Consider the following 23,926-nt stretch of genomic DNA (forward strand, 5'->3'; position numbering starts at 1 on the left):
TGCTTCCTCTGCCAGCGCTGAGTCAGCTGAACCGAACCGGAAGCAAAACAAGCGGCAGTGAGCAGCAGCAGCGCGCGCTGCGGGAGATCAAACAGCTGTTTCTGTTTAAACTGAAACTTTTAAACTTTTAAACTTTTAAACTTTTAAACTTTTTATTTTGTTTTTGTTCTCGCGCGGAGCTGAAGTCGGACAGTGACGTCACCGAGGAACGACAGCGCGAGACACACCGGAGCGCGAGACCAACGCGGAAGTCGAAGGTTTGAATGTTGATGAGATCAAAGTAATTATTCATCTGACGTCATCACATTAGTATGCACGTGTCCGGGCTCAGACCGGAAGTGTGACGTGTGTGGATCAATAAAATAAATCCACCATGTCAACACATCCTGGTCCCTCTGGGTCCTGGTCCCTCTGGGTCCTCTGGTCCTGGTCTCTCAGGATCCTGGTTCTGGTCCCTCTGGGTCCTGGTCCCTCTGGGTTCTGGTCCTGGTCCTGGTCTCGGTCCTGGTCTCTTTGGTCCTGGTCTCTCTGGGTCCTGGTCTCTTTGGTCCTGGTCCCTCTGTGTCTTGGTCCTGGTCCCTCTGGGTCTGGGTCCTGGTCCCTCTGGGTCTGGGTCTTGGTCCTGGTCTCTCTGGGCCCTGGTCTCTCTGGGCCCTGGTCTTGGTCTCTCTGGGTCCTGGTCTCTCTGGTCCTGGTCTCTCTGGTCCTGGTCCTGGTCTGATGAGGTTTTGTGCTTGTTTCTAGTGATGAAGAGGAGCCGGGTGCTCGCCGTGCTGGTGGGCGGGGTCTTCTGCGTGGTGGTGATGTCACTGTACCGCATGCTGGACTTGATGCAGGGGGCGGAGCTTCAGCAGCACGTGGAGACACCTGATGGACAGGTGGACGCCGTCAGTGAATTTCAGAATAAAAGTCTAACATGTTCGACCTGTGTTTAACCAATCAGCATGTCTGTGCAGGACTTGTCCCGCCTCCAGCAGAAGATTGACAGGTTGGAGCAGCTCCTTAGCGACAACAACCGCCTGGTCGCTACGCTGCGGGACTCCCTGCTGCAGCGCAAAGCACCATGGGAAAGAGGAGGAGGGGCCAATGTGAGCTCAGACTCCTCCCACAGCCCAGCTGACACGCTGCGTGGCTGCCGATTGGCTGAAGAGATGAAGGACGGAGCCGACGGCGTGCAGGTTAGCTTAGCATGTTAGCTTAGCATGTTAGCTTAGCACGTTAGCTTAGCACGTTAGCTTAGCATGTTAGCTGAGGTCCGATCACGATGTGTTTGGTCGTTTCCAGCTGCTCGACGTGTACGACGTCCTCCCGTTCGATAACCGTGACGGCGGCGCCTGGAAACAAGGTTTTGAGATCCGTTACCAAGGCAACGAGTGGGACGAGCAGCCGCTGGAGCTTCTTCTGGTCCCTCATTCACACAACGACCCTGGTGAGACCGGACACATGACACATTCATTCACACAACGACCCTGGTGAGACCGGACACATGACACATGTTACTGTGTGAACAGTGTGTGAACAGTGTGTGTAACTGTGTGTGTAACTGTGTGTGTGTGTGTGTGTGTGTGTAACTGTGTGTGTGTGTGTGTGTAACTGTGTGTGTCAGGCTGGCTGAAGACCTTTGACAGTTATTATCAGGATCAGACCAAACTCATCCTGAACAACATGCTGCTCAAACTGACTGAAGACAGCAGGTACCATTCATTATTGTTCATCTATTGATGCTGACAGCGTTGATCAAAGTGCTGTTGTTCACTCCGCTCTCATCTCTCTCGTCCCGTCCCGTCCCGTCTCGTCCCATCCCGTCTCGTCCCGTCCCGTCTTCATCAGGAGGAAGATGATTTGGGCAGAGGTCAGTTATTTCTCGAAGTGGTGGAGCGACATTGACGAGCAGAAGAGAGAGATGGTCAAACGGTAACTCTCCACATTCAGTTTAACGTTGAATTAATTCTTTTTATTTTTAAGTCTCACTTGTTGTCGTGTTGTCGTCTTGTTGTTGTCTTGTTGTCTTGTTGTTGTCCTGTTGTTGTCCTGTTGTTGTCTTGTTGTTGTCTTGTTGTTGTCTTGTTGTTGTCTTGTTGTTGTTGTCCTGTTGTTGTCTTGTTGTTGTCCTGTTGTTGTCTTGTTGTTGTCGTCTTGTTGTTGTCGTCCTGTTGTTGTCGTCTTGTTGTTGTCGTCTTGTTGTTGTCTTGTTGTTGTCCTGTTGTTGCCTTGTTGTTGTTGTCTTGTTGTTGTCGTCCTGTTGTTGTCGTCTTGTTGTTGTCTTGTTGTTGTCTTGTTGTTGTCCTGTTGTTGTCGTCTTGTTGTTGTCTTGTTGTCTTATTTTTTACTTATTGTTGTTGTCCTGTTGTTGTTGTCTTGTTGTTGTCTTGTTGTCTTATTGTCATCTTGTTGTCGTCTTGTTGTTGTCTTGTTGTCTTATTGTCATCTTGTTGTTGTCCTGTTGTTGTCTTGTTGTTGTTGTCTTGTTGTTGTTGTCCTGTTGTTGTCATCTTGTTGTTGTCGTCTTGTTGTCGTCTTGTTGTTGTCCTGTTGTCGTCTTGTTGTTGTCCTGTTGTTGTCGTCTTGTTGTCGTCTTGTTGTTGTCTTGTTGTTGTCGTCTTGTTGTTGTCTTGTTGTTGTCCTGTTGTTGTCGTCTTGTTGTTGTCTTGTTGTCTTATTGTCATCTTGTTGTTGTCTTGTTGTTTTGTTGTCTTATTGTCATCTTGTTGTCGTCCTGTTGTTGTCTTATTGTCATCTTGTTGTCGTCCTGTTGTTGTCTTATTGTTGTTGTCTTGTTGTTGTCGTCTTGTTGTTGTTGTCTTGTTGTTGTCTTGTTGTCTTGTTGTCTTATTGTTGTTGTCTTGTCTTGTTGTTGTCTTGTTGTCTTATTGTCATCTTGTTGTCGTCCTGTTGTTGTCTTATTGTTGTTGTCTTGTTGTCTTGTTGTTGTCGTCTTGTTGTTGTCTGTTGTCTGTTCCTGCTCTGTGATTGGTCAGCCTGGTGAAGGCGGGGCAGTTGGAGCTGGTGACGGGCGGCTGGGTGATGGCCGATGAAGCAAACTCTCACTACTTCGCTCTGTTGGATCAGCTGATCGAGGGACACCAGTGGATCCAACGACACCTGGGTACATGATGCTTCCTGTCACCGTGTCTTACATCATGAACGCATCATCAGGTGTCACACCTCATGTCTCTGTCCAGGTGTGAAGCCGAGGAGTGGTTGGGCGATCGATCCGTTTGGCCACTCCCCCTCCATGACCTACCTACTGAAGGGGGCGGGGCTTCAGGACATGGTCATCCAGCGCGTTCACTACGCCGTCAAGAAGCACTTCGCCCAGCAACGGACGCTCGAGTTTCTATGGCGACAGAGCTGGGGTGGGTGTGGCGGATGAGAGCTGATGCACTGAAACAATATCTGAACAGAATATTTAAATTCCTCTTTGTCAGACTCCTCCCCCCGCAGTGACATCACGTGCCACATGATGCCGTTCTACAGCTACGACGTCCCGCACACGTGCGGTCCCAACCCGTCCGTCTGTTGCCAGTTCGATTTCCAACGCCTGCCGGGGAGGCGGGTCTTCTGCCCATGGAGGATCCCGCCACAGCCAATCACAGAGCAGAATGTCCGGGAGAGGTACGTAAAGATAACAACACCGCGTCTTTATTATTTTAATGATGCCTCATATCATACATCATTATATTGATTGGTTCCTGTCCGTCCTATCAGAGCTCTCCTCCTGTTGGATCAGTACCGTCAGAAGTCTCGGCTCTTCCGCTCTCCGGTTCTTCTCGTTCCGCTCGGCGACGACTTTCGATTCGTGGATTCGAGCGAATGGGACGCTCAGTTCAGTAACTACCAGAAACTCTTTGATTACTTCGACCAGCACCCAGAGCTCCACATCAAGGTAACACCTGAGACACCTGAGAGGGGGCGGGGCCTGGTCGGAGGAATGCCCGTTAATTAAAGCAGCTGCATGTTTTTAACTTGTTTTTCAGGCTCGTTTCGGGACTCTGTCAGATTATTTCGAAGCTCTTCATCGGCGTCTGAGCACAGCAGGAACATCTCTGCCCACGCTCCGCGGCGACTTCTTCACCTACGCCGACCGTGACGATCATTACTGGAGTGGATACTTCACCTCCAGGCCGTTTTACAAGCGCCTCGACAGGACGCTGGAGTCCACGCTCAGGTACGCCGCCTCGTTTATTAAAGATTTTCTTTTATTTGGCATTTTCAAGCTTTATTTGACAGACAGCTAAAGACTGACAGGAATGCGGGAAAGAGCCGCAGGTCGGAATCGAACCCTCGGCTTCCACAGCGAGGACCGAGCCTTCACTCACGGGGACGCTGTCCCAGACTCAGGCGGTTTTTGTCATTTCTGTCCATCTTCCGTGACGTTCTTCTTCTGTCTCTAACAGAGCAACAGAAATCCTCTTTAGCCTGACGCTGGCTGAAATGCGTCGTTTCCATGGCGATGGCCGCCTGGTCGATGATTTTCCGGCGCGTGAACACTTCCAGCGCCTGATGACCGGGAGGCGGAACCTGGCACTGTTCCAGCACCATGACGCCGTGACCGGCACCGCCCGCGACCCTGTGGTGGTGGACTACGGCACCAGGTAGCTGCTTCCTGTAGCATGCTGAGGAGATAAAGATAAACTCTGTTCTGTTGATGAAATAACTTTTGATGATCCTTCGTTACACTTGCAGATAACAGAGTTATTGTTAGCATCCCTTTAGCATTAGCATCTCTTTGTCTCATTTGTTCCTCCATGCTCTCTGTTAAAGGACGACGTCGCCCCTGGCAACAGTAACAGGTACCACCTCGCTTTGTGTGAGCAGCTAGCATTAGCCTCCCATCATACCCATTCATTTAGCATTAGCATCTAACATTAATTTCCCATCTGTCCCATTCTCCCGAGCGTGTCGTCACCAGTGTGGTGTTGTCAGTCATCATTGATTTTAAATAGTGTTGTTGTTTACAGTGCAGAGAAAACTTCAAAATAAAATAAAATCTAAACGTCCGTAATAAAATAATAATAATAATAAAACCTTCCATCTAAAATTCTATTTATTTTGCAGATTGTTTCACTCCATCCTGAACCTGCGCCAGGTGCTGCAGAGCTCCGCCCACTGGCTGCTTCTATTGGACAAGAGCCAGTACCACCACGACCAATCAAAACCCTTCCTGCAAATGGTGACCTCTGACCCCATGAGCTCTTTCAGAATTGTCCTATACTGTCATAATAACGTGGATATGAAATGAATTATTACTGTGAACTGACGAAAACAACGGACTGTTTTTCAGGACGACGTGATCTCAGCACAGGACGCTCTGCCTCAGAAGACGCCGCTCACGCTCAGTGATGAGCCCAGGTGAGGGGGTGTGGCTTACACAGGGAAGAGACGGGTTCCTCCAAAGGTTCTCAGTCCCTGCAGAGTTCCTCCAAAAGTTCTCAGTCCATGCAGAGTTCCTCCAAAGGTTCTCAGGTTCTCTTTCTAAAGTTTTGCTGACTGATCGATTGTTCTTGTTTCAGGTCATTGATCGTCTTTAACCCGACAGAACAGTTCTGTACGTCTGTCATCAGTGTTGGCGTCGACTCTCCAGACGCTCATGTTGTCAATGCAGAAACAGGTCGACCAATGGTTGCGCAGATCTCTGCGGTGTGGGCGGGGCCGAGCCAGGCGTCCACAGAAGCGTTTCAGGTGAAGAGCCGTGTGACATCACGTTATTTATTTTGTCCTCGTGTTTGTCTTCATGTGTCCGTGTCTACGCTACAAGCTCCTCCCTGATCAGTGATTGTCCAATCACAGCTGATCAGCGGTCACAGCAGGTGTGTTCAGGTGACGTGCATTTTAAACTTTATATTTTCACCTTTAGCTCGACTTCGTCGCTGAACTTCCTCCTCTGTCACTTGTCGTGTATCATGTGACCAAAGCCCCTGTTGGCTCCGCCCACCGGGCTCAGTACACCTTCCATCGTCGCGGCAACGCGCCGACCATCCAGGCCAAACACTTCCAGGTGTCCAGCCCAGAAGGACCGGAGGCCGACGCCCCCCTGTCACTTAGCAACAAGCACGTCCAAATATGGAGCTCCCCGGAGACCGGCCTGCTGCAGGTCAGGATTTTCAAATTAAAAGTCTGTCCAGAGAGTATAAAAAAACAAACATTTATATAAAATTTTAATAATTAATATTTGTTATTGTCATTTTAAATCACGCTGTGTTTCTGATTATCTATTAAATATTTTTATCACATTAAACTTTTATTTTGAAATGTAGAAGCTCCGTCTGCAGTCCGGTCTGGTCCGTCAGGTCCAGGTCCAGTTTCTGTGGTACGGAACCAGAACCAGATCGAACCCGAACAAGAGCGGAGCCTACCTGTTCCTGCCAGGTGAAGAAGGGGCCCAGGTAAGACCAGAACCAGAACCCAGTGTGGACCGGATCAGTCTCTCTCTCTGTCCTCACTGTGCATGTCTCTCGTCCTCCTGCAGCCCTACTCGTCCTCAGAGCTCCCATTGGTTCGTGTCTCCAGAGGTCCAGTCTTCTCTGACATCACTTCCTGTTTCCGTCACTTCACACACAGAGTTCGACTCTATCACCTGGAAGGTAACCGATGACATCATCACAGCAGGTGTTCAGTCTGCCCCGAGGTCAGTCTGTCAGGTTCAGTCTGTCAGGCTCAGTCTGTCAGGCTCAGTCTGTCAGGCTCAGTCTGTCAGGTTCAGTCTGCCCTGAGTTCAGTCTGTCAGGCTCAGTCTGCCCCGAGGTCAGTCTGTCAGGTTCAGTCTGTCAGGTTCAGTCTGTCAGGTTCAGTCTGTCAGGCTCAGTCTGCCCTGGTTAGATTCATGTCGTTCATCAAACTGTCTCTGTCTCTGCCCCAGGGCATGCTGGGAGGTCCCTGGAGATTTCCAACATGGTGGACATCAGGTCAGAGTTTAACCGTGAGCTCGCCATGCGGATCATCAGCGATGTTGCCAACGGCAACCGTTTCTACTCCGACCTCAACAGTTTCCAGGTTCATTTACTCTCTTATTTTGATAGTCCCACTGCTGCTGACGTCACATGATGATTGATGGTTTGTCGATGATCGGTGCAGATGCAGCAGCGGCGGACGCTGTCGAAGCTCCCGCTGCAGGCGAACTTTTACCCGATGACCTCGGCGTCGTTCCTGCAGGACGCGGCGTCTCGAGTGTCTCTGCTGTCGGCTCAGAGTCAGGCCGTCGCATCGCTCAAACCAGGTGAGTCATTCAGTAACTGCTGACGTCATCCAGCAAGACGCCGCCCACTTGTTTGAATTGTGCTGACCTCTGACCTCTTACCTGTGCAGGTGAGCTGGAGGTGGTGTTGGACCGGCGGCTGCAGCAGGACGATAACCGCGGCCTCGGTCAGGGCGTCACCGACAACAAGCTGACAGCGAGTCTGTACCACCTGCTGCTGGAGGACAGGAGGAGCGGGGCTCAGGTGAGGAGGTGGGGGCTCAGGTGAGGAGGTGGGGGCTCAGGTGAGGAGGTGGGGGCTCAGGTGAGGAGGTGGGGCTCAGGTGAGGAGGTGGGGGCTCAGGTGAGGAGGCGGGGCTCAGGTGGATCTGATCTCAGAATTTGAGTCTTATACATTTCTGATCTTTTTTTCTGTTTGTTCCGTGTAGCAGGAAGTGGGAGGAGCCTCAGTTGAACACCTGTCACTTCTCGCCCACCTGACCTCACTCTCCTTGAGCCACCCACCAATCACCATGGTAACCCAAAGCAACACTGAGATGCCGAAACTCCGCCCCTTCCTGCCTCTCAGCTCGTCGTTGCCGTGCGACGTTCACCTGCTGAACCTGAGGACGCTGGAGGACGCACAGGTAAGAACCTGGACTCACCTGGACTCACCTGGATCCGTGTTCGTACAGAACAGACGAACTTTGTTTTAGCTGAAAATGTTTGTTTGTGTTTCTGACCAACAGGAAGCAGAAACCCCGTCACAGGAAGTGGCTCTGCTCCTCCACAGGAAGGGCTTTGATTGTAGCTCCGCCCCCGAGCCGCCACTACAGTGCACGTGGAGCGCGCACGAGGAGGTGGAACACGCACACATTTGACTATTTGAAATGTTTTTTCCAAACGTTTGAATAACATATCTACAACATACAGATTCTGTGTATTGACTTGAACTCACCTGGTCTCGTGTTTCTTTGTCTCCAGGTGAATCTGGACGATCTCTTCGCTCCTCTTCAGTTTGGTTCTGTCCGTCAGACGGGTCTCACTCTGCTGCGAGAAGATGATGAACCAGAATCCGCCCGGCAACAGCAGACGCCACGCATCACTGTCCTCCGGCCAATGGAAATCAGCGCCTTCCGCGTGGAGATCAGCTGATCAGTCAGCTGATCAGTCCACAGAGAATTCAGATAAAAACAGCTGAAGGTCAAACAATCGAAACATCGTCAGTAAAAATTATTCAGCTCAAATTGACGTGAAAAAAAACAACAAACAAAAAAAAAATTGGAAATGGAAAAAATGATTTTCAAAATAAAACAGATGACTCGGACATTTTATTTTGAAAACTGGAGATGTCGGATCAGGTTACAGTCCGAGAAGCTGAAAGGTCAAAGGTCAGACGGAGAAAACACTGAAATGAAACCTGTTGCTATGGGAGACAGGGAGTCGGGTTACTACGGCAACAACAATAAGGGACCAAATGAGTGGTTAGCTCGTCTTTAATGAATGTTTTTAAAGGTGTGTGTGTGTGTGTGTGTGTGTGTGTGTTTCCATGGTGACTGTCAGTCACAGATTGTTAAAACGTCCTGCTGTTTTTTTGTGGTGCATTGTGGGTAAACTGATTGACTTGATTTGGTGATTTTTATGATTTTTATGATTCCGTGTTTGCACAGATTTTCTTCTTGCTGTGAATTCTGGGTAAATTCTTTGTAAGTATTTAAAGAAATATGATTCAGCTTTTCTAATTCAAATAAATTATTATTAATTTCCTTCTTCTTCAGTCGTCGTCACTGTTTCCTGTTTGAAAGGAAGTGACATCATTTTTGTTCCTGTGACGAGAACGCGATGACTCAAAGTTCAAGAAAAGTTTTCATGTTTCAGGTCTCACTGTCCAACATGTCTCACTGTCCAACATGTCTCACTGTCCAACATGTCTCACTGTCCAACATGTCTCACTGTCCAACAGACTTCAAGACACCTCCTCCACCTGTCCACCAGGTGTCTCTGCTCTCTTTGTCTTCAACAGCTACACGAGCTTCACCTGGGCAGGTGTGTGCTGACCTCCACGCCTGAACATTATAGAACATCATCAAACATTCAGTGTTTGTTCTTTTGTCCTCCAACAACTGCAAAACATTTGATAAAGGTTCAGAGTCTGACTCTAAAGGCCAGCTCACACCGGAAGCGGCTCTCCGCGTCACGGCGCGAGCTTTCCGCAGGATTTCTATTTTTCCCGCGAGCCGCGGCTGAACAGAGCACTGCGCACCAGACAGGAAACCGGGCCTTGAATCAACGTAATAAACTTCAGCCCCCTTTCAAAATAAAACAATACACAGTTCATGAAGCTTTTTACAACTTCACATCAACGTGACGTCATGACCGGTGGCACCAGGTGATCAAAGATCGATCAAAGGGTCTCAACGAGAGACTAATTGTTGAAGTGGAACAACACACAATCATTTATGACACAACAGATGCTTTTTATAATCTGCTCCACGGAGAAGCAAAGTCAGCTGTTTGTTGTTGTTGTTTTCTTTAAACAGCTGTTTGTTGTTGTTGTTGTTTTTAAACAGCTGTTTGTTGTTGTTGTTTTCTTTAAACAGCTGTTTGTTGTTGTTGTTTTTTTATACACTGTTTATCGCGGGGTCTCGGGTATGTCCAGGATTCTCGCGTGACCTCGTGATCTCGCGTGAATACGGCTCCGCTGCCGTTCCGCGGCTGATCCGCGTCCGGTGTGAGTTGGCCTTGAGTCCCGTGTCTGTGTCATAAAACAGTTCAGTCCTGCTCACAGGTCAGTTGTCATGGAGACCTGTGTGAGCTCAGTCCTGCCTCACCTGCTTCACCTCACGGCTTCTTCAAAGCACAGGTAAGAACAAACAGCTGATTCTGAGATCACAGCAGCAGGTAGGACTGTGCTGACTGCACAGACAGGTCAGAAAATAAACACTTTATAATTCAACATCTGAATTCTTCACATAATAAAGAGCAGCATGAAGAAACCAGCTCATGTTTCAGGTTGGTCCTGTTCAGGTCGATGTTTTTTGTCTGTTTTGATTGGTCAGATCAGATCGGCTAAATGAAGAGCTGTTCACCTTCTACAACAAATATCTGACCGTCTGTTGGTGCCGTGCAGACCTCAGACTGACTTTACAGCCTCCATAAAATAATGATCAAACATTAACCAGAGCCCAACAGTCCAACATAAGTTTGATCTGTTCGTGTATCACATTTACATCACATTTAGCTGACTTAAGAGCTGGAGGTCTTCAGGAGGTCTGTGAAGGTAGAGGGACGCCCCTGATCTGTAGGAACTGGTAGGACGTTCCACCAACGGGGAACAACAGACAGAAAAGTTTGGACTGTCCTGAGAGGACAGGTGGCAGAGCCAGGAGGAGGGAACATCTGTCTGTGTGAGGACACAGCGTCTATGATTTACAACCAGACCTTCAAATATGGACTCATCAGACCACAGGACAGTTTTCCACTTCACCTCAGTCCACCTTAAATGAGCTCAGTCCACCTTAAATGAGCTCCGTCCACAGAAGGTGGTGTTTCTGGTTTCTTCTTGTCGTGGTGGCGTCGTGGTGGAGTCTTCTTTTTAAATTCAATGTTCAATGATTGTATCTGTTTAACATTTGACACTTGTTGGTCGGCTGAGATCATCCGCTCAGTCAAAGATGAACAAAGATGAACTTTGACCTGAGAATCATCCAAACAGGAAACACTTGAATTTGTCCGTGGCTCCACCCACCTCCTACCTGAGTGGAGCTCTGTCAGACAGAAGCAGTGGAAACACCTGTGTGAGTATCACCTGTCTGTCTTTGTGTCTCCACAGAGCCTTTCTGATCAGCTGACTTCAGCTGCTTCAACACACTGCAGAGGAGAACTTCCTGAAAATGGCTTCAGCTCCAAGAACAAGAAGATGGAGCATGGAGATGCCTCCTGATCTGTCTGAATTAATGGACACACTTATTAAATATGCACATTCATTCATCAGAGAATTTGACAACAAAGAACCAGATATGAGACGGATTGTAAGAGAGTTACAGAAGATCTCTGATGAAGTAAGAAAAAAGCTGGAGAGACTGAACACGCATCAAAACAGAGCAGCAACAATAACAACCGGACTCATTCTAGCTCCGTTCACTGGAGGGTTGAGCTTAGCACTAACAGCACTAACAGCACTAACAGCAGGAGCAGGAGTTGCTGCTGCTACCACAGCCATAATGAAATCATCAAAAATGAAAGGAAGTATAAGCAAAGTGGAAAAACTGGGAAAAGAATTCATGAAGATTGTTGAACCGCTGAAGAACGACCTGGAACAAATACAGACGACGTGTGAAAAGTTGGAACAAAAATCATCTGAAGTCCGAGCTAAATACTCTCTGAAGGAGATGGAGGAGTTTGAGGGGATTCTCAGAGTGTCAAGTGTACACTCCATCACCAATGCAGCTAATCAGTGTAAGTTAATCGTTGATCAGTTTGACATCATGAAGAATGAACTGAACCAGATGTAGAGATCGTTCCATGTCCTGTTAACGTACTCGCTCTGGCTGGAGTTTGAACCTTCTGCCACAGCATCTCTGAACAAAGCACCCAGGTAACTGCTATGGGTGGATGCTATGCACAGGTATGGAGGCACACGTGATAAATGTGCTGGATTGAATGTATGTTCTTGGTGTTATGTTGTGGTGTCTCTAATGTGACAATAAAGTATCTATCAATCTATATGAACAACGTGCAGAGAAGACATATGTTGATGACATGTTTCATGTGTATCTGATGTTTCTCTGGTTTTATATGACGTGTGTTCATGTGTCTGTCTGATATCTGCAGTCATTTGAATGTTTCCTTCTTCCTGTTTGTCATGTGACCTCAAAGACTCTGAGGTCAGCTGACGTTTCATCACGATCGCACTCAGCATCAGTCTGTAGATGTTAAAGTCTCATTGTGAGCCAACAGAAACATAATGAGTCTGACCTTCAGATTATTATGATGCTGTCAGCAGCAGGAAACTCTTCTTCTATGCTGGATTGTCTTTGATTGTTGTGACGTCACAGTCTCTGAAGATGTTTGTACCATCACACTGTTTATATGATGTAAATATGAAGGACTATTCAACATGCGGAATAAAAACATGTCAAACATAATTCAGGTCTTCTGGACTCATAATGTGTCTGTGACCGTGAAACGTTCCCACAACATTCCATGAACATTAAACGTGTTGATTAGCATCCTTTGTCCTGGTCTGGATAGATCTCAGTGAGTCCAGCTCACACAGATCACTTCATGAAGTCTGTGATCTGTGAACATCTGAAGGCCGTCCTGACTCTGTCTCTCTGAGGCTGATAATAATCAATGATCAATAGATCAGTGCTGTTCTTCAGGTCAATACTTTGGATTCTTTTCATTGATTCTTCAAACATGGACCTTCTTTCCAGTTCTGACCTCTGACCTCTGCTTTCTCCGGCAGCAGTTTGCTTTAGTGGTGTGCCATATCTGCTTTCTCCGGCAGCAGTTTGCTTTAGTGGTGTGCCATATGCATATTTTGGTATCGATCCGATACCAAGTAAATACGGGCCAGTATCGCTGATACGATACTTTTCAATAAATAAGGTGGACGCGTCATTGAATTACTACATCTCAATTCATTTTCATGACCTGAAGTGTTTTTGTGTTGTTTCCTTTTTTCTTCTTAAATAGTTCAAACCCAGGACAGAATTAGGACAAAGTTTATAATTAAACAGAAAATGCTTTATTATAAAAAAATGTTCAGAGAAATCTTAAATAAAAAGTGATCTATGTTTAAAACAAATGAAAACAAACAAGTACAAAAATTACATTTAAATTCTCAACAACAAAAACAACAACTGGTGAAAATATAAATAACATGGAAACAGCTGAACAACCCAAAGCCTTTAGTTAGTCTGTGTGTTTCCTTCAAAAACAGAATCCAGTGAACATGGTTTACTTTAAAGCACTTGGCCTGGGACTGTGACTCACGTATCTAAACACAGGAAGGCAGCAGACAGTCCGCTGACCTGCAGCATTGCAAACAGAACTTAAAGTAAAGAATCAATCTCACCAGGCTGGTATCGATCAGACACCGATACCGACTTGGCATCGATATTTGGATCGATCACCACTAGTTTGCTTCATTCGTAGATTTGTATCGTTCTTCCAGGACCTCTGTAACTTTCACTTTCAAGTCTTTCTGTGGTCACATGGCCTCGCCTGCAGAGCGTGGAGACTGAGCGCGCTCAGTGCTGCTTTCACACGGCTTCTTCAAACAGGTGAGAACAAACAGCTGATCAGAGCTCAGCAGCAGGTGGGATGTGCTGAGTGCACAGAGACTGAGGAACATGTGGCAGGGAGACATGGAGCTGTCAGTCAGTGTGTTGGAAACAGGTTTGCTTTGTGTTTCCTGGATGTTCTCAGCTTCTCTCTTTCACTTTGTGGATTCAGCTTTGAGTCCTCTTCAGTCTCAGAGACTTTTATGATGTTCTCATGACAGTGTCTGATTCTGGGACGGCCACGTGCTCGTACGTTTTGTCTCGAGAAGATTCAGGATTTCATTTCCGGACCTGAACTGTGGTGACATCAGCAGTGTTGAAGATGAACCGTCCAATGACGTCACAGTTTATGATGACGAACCCAAAATATCTTCAAACAAGAGTCTTTGTAGAAAAGTTGTTCTTCCACCTGCAGCTGGAGAACAAACGTGAGTGTGTGTGTGTGTGTGTGTGTGTGTGTGTGTGTGTGTGTGTGTGTGTGTGTGAGTGTGTGTGTGTGTGTGTGTGAGGATGTGACTAAATGCTGTAAGGAGTGGGTGGATTGATGACAGATGTGGAAGGAGAGGAAGATGAGGACAGATGTGGAAGGAGAGAGATGAGGACGATGTGAAGAAAGAGGAGATGAGGACAGATGTGAAGGAGAGGAAAGATGAGGACAGACGGAAGGAGGGAGATGAGGACAGATGTGGAAGGAGAGGAATGAGGAACAAGTGTGAAGGAGAGGGAGATGAAGGAAGACGTAAGGAGAGGAGATGAGGAAAACAGACCGGTGAAGGAGAGGAAAGATGAGGAACAGACGTGAAGGAGAGGATGAGATGAGGACAGATGTGAAGGAGGTGATGAGGGACAGACGTGAAGGAGGGAAGATGTGACAGACGTAAAGGCGAGGAGATGCGGCCAGATGTGCAGGCGCAGGTGATGAAGGAACCGATTGTGAAGGAAGAGGAGATGAGGACAGATGGTGACGGATCGGCGCTGCGGACCGCTGTGCAGCGACGGAGCTGCGGCCCCGCCGTTGCGGCGCGGCGCTGAGACACCGCCGTGAAGGCGGGAGATGAACGGTCCGCCGTGCCGGCGAGGCGCTGAGGCACCAGCTGTGCAGGACGGCCGATGCGGCCCGCTGTGCAGGAGCGGCGCTGCGGCCCGCTGTGCCGGCGAGGCGCCGGCGGCCCGCTGTGCCAGGAGCGGTGCCATGCGGCCAGCTGTGCCGGCGCGGCGCTGCGGCCAGCCGTGCAGGCGCGCGATGCGAGCCCCGACGTGACGGCGAAGGCCGCTGCGGGCCGACCACGGTGCAGGCGCGGCGCTGCCGGACAGCCGTGCCGGCGACGGTGCTGCGGAACAGCCGTGAGGCGCGGAGCCTGGGCCCGCCGTGCCGGGACGGACCTCTGCGGCCAGCCGTGCGGGAGCGGAGCTGCCCGAGCCCGCTGTAGACGGCCGCGGCCATGCGGACCAGATGTGCCGGCGCGGACGCTGAGGACAAGATGTGAAGGAGAGGAGATGAGGACAGAGTGTGAAGCGAGAGGTGATCGGTGAGAGTGACGAGCGGAGATGAGCGAGATGTGAAGGAGAGGAGATGAGGACAGAATGTGAAGGAGACGAGGTGAGAGACGATGTGAAGGAGAGGAGATGAGCGCACAGATGTGAAGGCGAGGAGATAGGACAGATGTGAGGACGGCGATAGGACAGACTGAGGCGCAGTGTGCGATGCGGGAGATTCGGGACAGATGTGCACGGAGAGGTGATGAGGACAGACGTGAAGGAGAGCGAGATGAGAGACAGATCGTGAAGGAGGAGGAGATTGAGGACGAAAACGTGGAGGAGGAGATGAGGACAGACTGGAAGGAGAGAGATGAGGACAGACGTGACGAGAGGATGATGAAGGACAGACGTGAACAGAGAAGATGGACAGATGGAGACAGGCCGTGAAGAAGGAGGAGGACAGACGTAGAGAAGGAGAGGAGATGAGGACAGATCGTGAAGGAGAGGTGATGAGGACCAGAGTGAAGGAGGAGATGAGGACGACGTGAAGGAGAGGAGATGAGGAAGACGTGAAGGAGAGGAGATGAGGACAGATGTGAAGGAGAGGAATGGGACAGATGTGAAGGAACGAGGCGATGAGGACAGATGTGAAGGAGAGGAGATGAGGACAGATGTGAAGGGAGGAGATGAGGACAGATGTGAAGGAGAGGCGATGAGGACAGATGTGAGGAGAGGGGAGGACAGATGGGGGAGAGCGATGAGGACAGACGGAGATAGAAGGAGAGGCGATGAGGACAGACGTGAAGGAGGGATGAGGACAGACGTGAGGAGAGGATGAGGACAGACGTGAAGGAGAGGAGATGAGGACAGACGTAAGGAGAGGAGATGAGGACAGACGTGAAGGAGAGGTGATGAGGACAGACGTGAAGGAGAGAGATGAGGACAGATGAAGGAGAGGAGATGAGGACAGACGATGGAAGGAAGGAGGAGGAGGACAGATGTGAAGGAGAGGACATGAGGACAGATGTGAAGGAGAGGCGATGAGGACAAGATGTGAAGGAGAGGAGATGAGGACAGATGTGAAGGAGAGGAGTGAGGACAGATGTGAAGGAGAGGCGATGAGGACAGATGTGAAGGAGAGGAGATGAGGACAGTGTAAGGAGAGGGGGATGAGGGACAGACGTGAAGGAGAGGAGATGAGGACAGACGTGAAGGAGAGGAGATGAGGACAGACGTGAAGGAGAGGAGATGAGGACAGACGGGAAAGAGGAGATGAGGACAGACGTGAAGGAGAGGAGATGAGGACAGAGTGAAGGAGAGGGAATGAGGACAGACGTGAAGGAGAGAGATTGAGGACAGACGGGAAGGAGAGGAGATGAGGACAGAGTGAAGGAGAGGTGATGAGGACAGACGTGAAGGAGAGGAGATGAGGACAGACGTGAAGGAGAGGAGATGAGGACAGCGTGAAGGAGAGGAGATGAGGACAGACGGGAAGGAGAGGTATGAGGACAGACGTGAAGGAGAGGAGATGAGGACAGACGTGAAGGAGAGGAGATGAGGACAGACGTGAAGGAGAGGTGATGAGGACAGATGTGAAGGAGAGGAGATGAGGACAGATGTGAAGGAGAGGTGATGAGGAGACGTGAAGGACGGGAGAAACCTGTTTCACAGGCAGCTCACACACCACAACACACACACACACACACACACCCACACACACACACACACACACACACACACTCCACACACACAACACACACACACACAACCACACACACACACACACACACACACACTCACACACACACACCACACACACACACACCACACACACTCACACACACACACACACACACACACAACACACCCACAACACCTCACACACACACACACACCACACACACACTCACACACACACACACACACACACACACACACACACACACACACACTCACACACACAACACACACACACACACCACACACACCACACACACACTCACACACACACCACACACCACACACACACACACACCACCACACACACACCCGCACACACACACACACACACACACACACCACTACACACACACACACACACACACACACCACCACACACACACACACAACACTCACACACACACACACACACACACACACACACACACAACACACACACACTCAACGTTTGTTCTCCAGCTTTGCGGTGAAAGAACACTTTTCTACAAAGACTCTTGTTTGAAGATATTTGGGTTCGTCATCATAAAACTGTGACGTCATGGGACGGTTCCATCTTCAACACTGCTAGGTCACCACATTCAAGGTCCGGAAATGAAATCCTGAATCGTCTCGAGACAAAACGTGAGAGACGTGGCCCGTTCCCAGAATCAGACACTGGTCATGGAAACATCATAAAAGTTCTGAGACTGAAGAGGACTCAAAGCTTAATCCACAAAAGGGGTTGAAAGAGAGAAGCTGAAAACATTCCAGGAAACACAAAGCAAACATGTTTTCCAACACACTGACTGACATCTCCATGTCTCCCCTGCCACAATGTTCCCTCAGTCTCGGTGCACTCAGCAACATCCCACCTGCTGCTGAAGCTCTGATCAGCTGTTTTTTTCTCACCTGTTTGAAGAAGCCGTGTGGAAAGCCAGCACTGAGCGCGGCTCAGTCTCCCCACGCTCTGCAGGCGAGGCCATGTGGACCAACAAGAAAGACTTTGAAAGTGAAAGTTACAGAGGTCCTGGAAGAACGATACAAATCTACGAATGAAGCAAACTAGTGGTGAGTCGATCCAAATATCGATGCCAAGTCGGTATCGGTGTCTGATCGATACCAGCCCTGGTGAAGATCTATTCTTTACTTTAAGTTCTGTTTGCAAATGCTGCAGGTCAGCGGACGGTCCCCTGCTTGCCGTCCTGTGTTTTATGATATGTTGAGTCACAGTCCCAGGCCAATGCTTTAAAGAAAACCAGGTTTCAACTGGATTCGGTTTTTGAAGGAAACACACAGACTAAACTAAAGGCTTTGGGGTTGTTCAGCTGTTTTCCATGTTTATTTTATATTTTCAACCAGTTGTTTTGTTTTTGTTGTTGAGAAGGTAAAATGTAATTTTTGTCTTGTTTTTTTTTCATTTGGGTTTTTGACTTTTTATTTAAGATTTCCTCTGAACATTGTTTTTAAATAATAAGCATTTTCCTGTTGATTATAACTTTGTCCTAAAGTCTGTCCGGGGTTTGAACTATTTAAGAAGAAAAAGGAAACAACACAAAAACACTTCAGGTCATGGAAAAGGAAATTGAGATTTTAGTAATTCCAATGGAACGGCGTCCACCCTTATTTTATTGAAAAGTTATAGTATCAGCGATACTGGCCCGTAAATTTACTTGGTAATCGGATCGATACAATATGCAGATGGCACACCACTAAGCAAACTGCCTGCCAAGGGAAAGAAATCAGATGTCAACGGTCAGAGAGACAGAGTCAGTACGGCCCTCAGATGTTCAAACAGATCCACAGACTTCATGAATGTGATCTGGTGTGAGCTGGACTCACTGAGATTCCATCCATACCAGGACAAAGGAATGCTAAGTCAACAACGTTTAAATGTTCATGGAATTGTTTTTTGGAAGTTTCACGGTCACAGACACAGTTAGGAGTCCAGAATACATGATTATGTTTTGACAATGTTTTTTATTCCTCATGTTGAATAAAGTCCTTCATAGTTACATCATATAACAGTGTTGATTGTACAAACATCTGTCAGATCCGTGACGTCAAACAATCAAAGACATCCAGCAATAGAAAGAAGATTTTCCTGCTGCTTACAGCATCATAATATCTGAAGGTCAACTCCAGTATTTTCTTTGGCTCACATGAGACTTTAACCATCTACAGACTGATGCGATGCGATCGGTGATGAAAAATCGCTGACCTCAGAGTCCTTTGAGGTCAAACCAGGAAGAAGGAAAACATTCAAATGACGGCAGATATCAGACAGACACAGGACACACGTCATATAAACCAGAGAAACATCAGATACACATGAAAACATGTCATCAACATATGTCCTTCTCTGCACGTGTTCAATATAGATTTGATAGATACTTTTTTGGGTCACATTAGAGACACCACAACATAACAACCAAGAACTACATTCAATCCAGACATTATCACGTGTTGCCTCATACCTGTGCATAGCATCCACCCATAGCCAGTTTAACCTGGGTCTTTGTTCAGAGATGCTGTGCAAGAAGGTTCCCAAACCTAAGCCAGAGCGAGTACGTTACGGACAGGAACGATGAGCGACGCGGGGCAGGGTCAGTCTCATGAGGTCCAAACGGAGCAACGATGAACGTACACTGAAGGAGCGGGCAAGGGGGGAGGGAGGGGTACACTGGACACGCGGAGAATCCCCGCAAACGCCGCCAGCGCCGGCAGAGAGGAGGTAGCGCGGACCTGCAGAGGAAGGTGGTGGGGGCCAACTGTGCACACGGCGGCGGGATTGGTTACCAGGGCCGGGCTCAGCGGTTCAACAATCTTCATGAATTCTGTGGCCCAGTTTTTCCACTTTGCTTATACGTCCTTTCATTGGTTTGATGATTTCCATTATGGCTGTGGTTAGCACGCAACTCCTGCTCCTGCTTTGTGCTGTATTAGTGCTGTTGTGCTAAGCTTCAACCCGCCAGTGACGGAGCGAGGAATGAGTCCGGTTGTTATGGGTGTGCTAGCTCCGCCAGCAGTTTTTGCGCTCTGTTTTGAGGCGTGGTAAGTCCCTCTCCAGCTTTTTTCTGACGTTCTCCAGAGATCTTCCGGTAAACTCTCTTACAGCCCGTCTCATATCTGGTTCGTTTGTTGTCAAATTCTCGGAGTGAAGGATGAAAGTAGTGCAATATTTAAATAATTGTGGCAAGCAGGTTAATTCAGACAGATCAGAAGGCAGCAAAGGTCATGCGCCAGAATATCCATTCTTGTTCTTGGAGCTGAAGCCATTGTCAGGGAAAGTTCTAAAAAAAAAAGAGGGGGGGAGATGAAGGGAAGAAGGAAGGGGGGAAAGAGAAAAAAAAAGAAGGGGGGAAAGGAGAAAAAAAAAAAGAGAGAAAGGAAAAGAAGGAGAGGAAAAAAAAGAAGGGGAGAGGGGGGAGAAAGGGGGACGGGGAAAGGGAGGAAAAGAAAAGGGAGGGGGGGGGAGAGAGGGGGGGAGACAAAGAGACTTCTGAGTCACTGACGATCAGCTGCGCAGCGACAATAAACACACGGCAGAGGAGAAACTTCCTCCTGAAAATAATGGCTTCAGCTCCAAGACCAGAAGCAGATGGACATGTAGATGCCTCATGATCTGATCTGAATTAATGGACACACTTATTAAATATGCAATTCATTCATCAGAGAAAGTTGACAACAAAGAACCAATATGAGACTGATGGTAAGAGAGGTTAACAGAAGATCTCTGAGTAATTAAAAAAGGCGGAGAGACTGAACACGCACAAAACAAGCAGCAAAAACTGCTGGAGAGCAGCAACATAACAACCGGACTCATTCTAGCTCCGTTCCTGGAGGGTTGAGCTTAGCACTAACACAACTAACGCAACACAGAGGGAGCAGAGTGGCTGCTGCGACCACAGCCATAATGAAATCAGCAAAAATGAAAGGAAGTATAAGCAAAAGTGGAAAAACTGGGAAAAGAATTCATGAAGATTGTTGAAACCGCTGAAGAACGACCTGGACAAATACAGACGACGTGGTGAAAAAGTTGTAACAACAATCAGCTAAGTCCTAGCTAAATACTCTCCTGAAGGAGAGGAGGGGTTGAGGGGATTCTCAGAGTTGTCAAGTGTACACTCCATCACCATCAAGCTAATCAGTGTAAGTTAAATCGTTTTGATCATTTGACATCATGAAGAATGAACTGAACCAGATGTCGAGATCGGTCCATGTCCTGTTTAACGTACGCCGCTCTGGCTGGAGTTGGCACCTTCTTCCACAGCATCTATGAACACAGCACCCAGGTAACTGCTAGGGGGTGGATGCTAGGCACAGGTATGGAGGCACACGTTATTAAATGTGCTGGATTTGAATGTATGTTCTTGGGTGTTATGTTGTGGTGTCCCTCTAATGTGACAATAAAAGTATCTATCAATCTATATGAACAACTTGCAGAGAAAGACATATGTTGATGACATGTTTTCATGTGTATCCTGATGTTTCTTCTCTGGTTTTATATGAGTGTGTTCATTTGTCTGTCTATATCTGCAAAAAGTCAATTTGAATGTTTCCTTTCTGCTCCTGATTTGAACCTCAAAGACTTCTGAGGTCAGCTGATGTTTTCATCACGATCGCACGCAGCATCAGTCCCTGTAGGATGTTAAAGTCTCATTGTGAGCCAACAGAAAACATAATGAGTCCTGACCTTCAGATTATTATGATGCTGTTCAGCACAGGAAATCGTCATCTATGCTGGATTGTCCTTTGATTGTTGTGACTTCACAGACTCTGAAGTGGTTTTGTACGCATCACACTGTTTATATGATTTAAATATGAAGGACTATTCAACATGCCGTAATAAAAACATGTCAAACAGAATTAGGTCTTCTGGACTCATAATGTGTCCTGTGACCGTGAAACGTTCCCACAACATTCCATGAACATGAAAACGGGAGTGTTGAGGTAGCAATCCCCCCCCCCCTTGTCCTGGGTCTGGGTAGATCTCATGAGGTCCAGCTCACACAGATCACGTCATGAAGTCTGTGAATGTGAACATCTGACAGGCCGTCATGACTACTGTCTCTCGGAACCTGTACCTCTGCTTTCTCCGGCAGCAGTTTGCTTTAGTGGTGTGCCATATGCCATATTTTGGTATCGATCCGATACAAGTAAATAAGGGCCATATCGCTGGAATACGATACCTTTTCAATAAATAAGGTGGACGCGTCATTGCATTAACTAAATCTCAATGCATTTTCATGACCTGAATTGTTTTTGTGTTGTTGTCCTTTTTTTCCCTTCTTAAATAGTTCAAACACAGGACAGAAGTAGGACAAAGTTTTATAATTAAACAGAAAATGCTTTATTATAAAACAATGTTCAGAGAAATCTTAATAAAGTCAAACAAATGAAAACAAACAAGTACAAAATTACATTTAAATCTCAACAACAAAACAACAACTGTGAAATATAAATAACATGGAAACAGCTGAACAACCCAAAGCCTTTTAGTTAGTCCCTGTGTGTTTTCCTTCAAAAAAACGAATCCAGTGAACATGGTTTACTTTAAAGCACTTGGCCTGGGACTGTGACTCACATAGTCTAAACACAGGAAGGCACAGACAGTCCGCTGACCTGCAGCATTGCAAAAAGAACTTAAAGTAAAGAATCGATCTCACCAGGCTGTAATCGACAGACAACACGATACCGAACTTGGCGCATCGATATTTGGGATCGAATCACCACTATTTTGGCTTCAATTCGTAAGATTTGTATCGTTTCTTCCCAGGACCTCTGTAACGTTTTCACTTTCAGTCTTCCTGTTGTCACATGGCCTCGCCTAGCAGAGCTTGGAGGACCATGAGCGCGCTCAGTGCTATTTCAAAACGGGCTTCTTCAAACAGGTGAGAACAAACAGCTTATCAGAGCTCAGCGCAGGTGGGATGTGCTGATTGCAACAGAGACTGAGAACATGTGGTCAGAGGTAGACATGGAGCTGTCAGTCATGTGTTTGGAAACAGGATTGCTTTGTTGTTTCCCTGTAGTGTTCTCAGCTTCGCTCTTTCACTTTTTGGTATTCAAGCTTTGAGTCCTCGTTCAGTCCTCAGAAGACTTTATGATGTTCTCATGACAGTGTCTGAATTTCTGGGACGGCCACCGTGCTCGTACGGGTTTGTCTCAGAAGATTCCAGGAATTTCACTTTCCGGGACCTGGAACTGTGGGGTGAACAGCAGCAGTGTTTGAAGAATGAAACCCGGCCCAATGACAGGGGGTCACAAGTTTATGATGACGAACCCAAAATAATCTTCAAACAAGAGTCTTTGTAGAAAATTTTTTCTTCACCTGCAGCTGGAGAACAAACTGAGTGTGTGTGGTGTGTGTGGTGTGTGGTGTGTGTGTGTGTGTGTGTGAAGTGTGTGTGTGAGTGTGTGTGGTGTTGGTGTGTGTGTGAGTTTTTGTGTGTAGTGTGTGTGAGTGTGTGGATGTGTGTGGTTGTGGAGTGTGTGTGTGTGTGTGTGTGTGTGTGTGAGTGTTGTGTGTGTGTGGTGTGTGTGTGTGTGAGGGGTGGTGAGTGTGGTGTGTGTGTGTGTGTGTGTGTTGTGTGTGTGGTGTTTGAGTTTTGTGTGTTAAGTTGTGGTGTTGGTGGTGTGGAAAGGTGTGTGTTTGTGTGTGAGTTGGGTGTTTGTGTGTGTGTGTGTGTGTGTGTGGTGTGGTGTGTGAGTGTGTGTGTGTGTGTGTGGGTGTGTGGGTGTGAGTGTGTGTGGGAGTGTGTTTTTGTGTTTTTGTGTGTGTTTGTGTGAAGTGTGGTGTGAGTGTTGGTGTGTGTGTTGTGTGTTGTGAGTGTGTGTGTGTGTGTGTGTGTATGTGTGGAGTGTGTGTGTGTATGTATGGTGTGTGTGTTGTGTGAGTGTTGGTTGTGTGTAGTGTGTGGGTGTGTGGTGTATGAGTGTTGTGTGTGTGTGTTGTGTTTGTGTGGTGTTTGTGTGTGAGCTTGCATGTTAAACAGGTCTTCATCTCCTGTCCCCCCTTCACGTCTGTCCCATCTACATCACCTCTCCGGTCACAATACTGTCCACTACAGAAATCTCCTCTCCTTCACAATCTGTCCTATCACCTCTACTTCACACGTCCTGTCCGCATCTCTCCTCTCCTTCCGTCTGTCCTCATCTCCTCTCCTCCTTCACTATCTGTCCTCATCACACTCTTCCTTCACGGCTGTCCTCATCTCCTCTCCTTCACGTCCTGTCCTCATCTCCTCTCCTTCAACGTCTGTCC

The 23,926-nt window shown here is 47.8% G+C and overlaps 2 protein-coding genes across 3 annotated transcripts in view; both read left to right on the plus strand.

Annotated features, from left to right (window-relative positions):
- On the plus strand, window positions 1-8,940 carry LOC104932414 (alpha-mannosidase 2-like). Of its 2 annotated transcripts, none has more exons than XM_027282163.1 (24): window positions 1-257; window positions 745-878; window positions 957-1,178; window positions 1,285-1,429; window positions 1,607-1,694; window positions 1,831-1,914; window positions 2,979-3,106; window positions 3,183-3,356; window positions 3,429-3,615; window positions 3,709-3,886; window positions 3,978-4,168; window positions 4,398-4,595; window positions 5,059-5,173; window positions 5,285-5,352; window positions 5,514-5,682; window positions 5,858-6,094; window positions 6,258-6,386; window positions 6,470-6,584; window positions 6,860-6,993; window positions 7,075-7,216; window positions 7,306-7,439; window positions 7,627-7,821; window positions 7,924-8,034; window positions 8,159-8,940. In XM_027282163.1, exons 2-24 carry the CDS (start codon window positions 747-749, stop codon window positions 8,327-8,329), a joined length of 3,447 nt encoding a protein of 1,148 aa, XP_027137964.1. In that variant the 5' UTR covers window positions 1-257; window positions 745-746; the 3' UTR covers window positions 8,330-8,940. The 2 variants fall into 2 exon arrangements, with proteins under 2 accessions (XP_027137964.1, XP_027137963.1); XM_027282162.1 differs by having other exon boundaries at window positions 2-257; window positions 7,624-7,821.
- Window positions 8,582-23,926, plus strand: part of mocs2 (molybdenum cofactor synthesis 2) — a 19,425-nt gene continuing 4,080 nt past the window's right edge. The window contains exon 1 of the mRNA XM_027282178.1: window positions 8,582-8,717. Within this exon, the coding sequence (XP_027137979.1) occupies window positions 8,678-8,717 (40 nt within the window). The 5' untranslated portion in view covers window positions 8,582-8,677. The remainder of the gene's footprint in view (window positions 8,718-23,926) is intronic.

Source organism: Larimichthys crocea, chromosome IX, assembly GCF_000972845.2.
Source record: "Larimichthys crocea isolate SSNF chromosome IX, L_crocea_2.0, whole genome shotgun sequence".
Classification (NCBI taxonomy): Eukaryota; Metazoa; Chordata; class Actinopteri; family Sciaenidae; genus Larimichthys; species Larimichthys crocea.

What these genes read in the sequence shown, in the direction of transcription:
- LOC104932414 (XM_027282162.1), top strand. Translation starts at nt 747, where the DNA reads ATGAAGAGGAGCCGGGTGCTCGCCGTGCTGGTGGGCGGGGTCTTCTGC. An exon ending in TCTATGGCGACAGAGCTGGG is followed by an intron (nt 3,357 to 3,428) that starts GTGGGTGTGGCG and finishes CCTCTTTGTCAG; the next exon opens with ACTCCTCCCCCCGCAGTGAC. An exon ending in GGACGCTGGAGGACGCACAG is followed by an intron (nt 7,822 to 7,923) that starts GTAAGAACCTGG and finishes TCTGACCAACAG; the next exon opens with GAAGCAGAAACCCCGTCACA.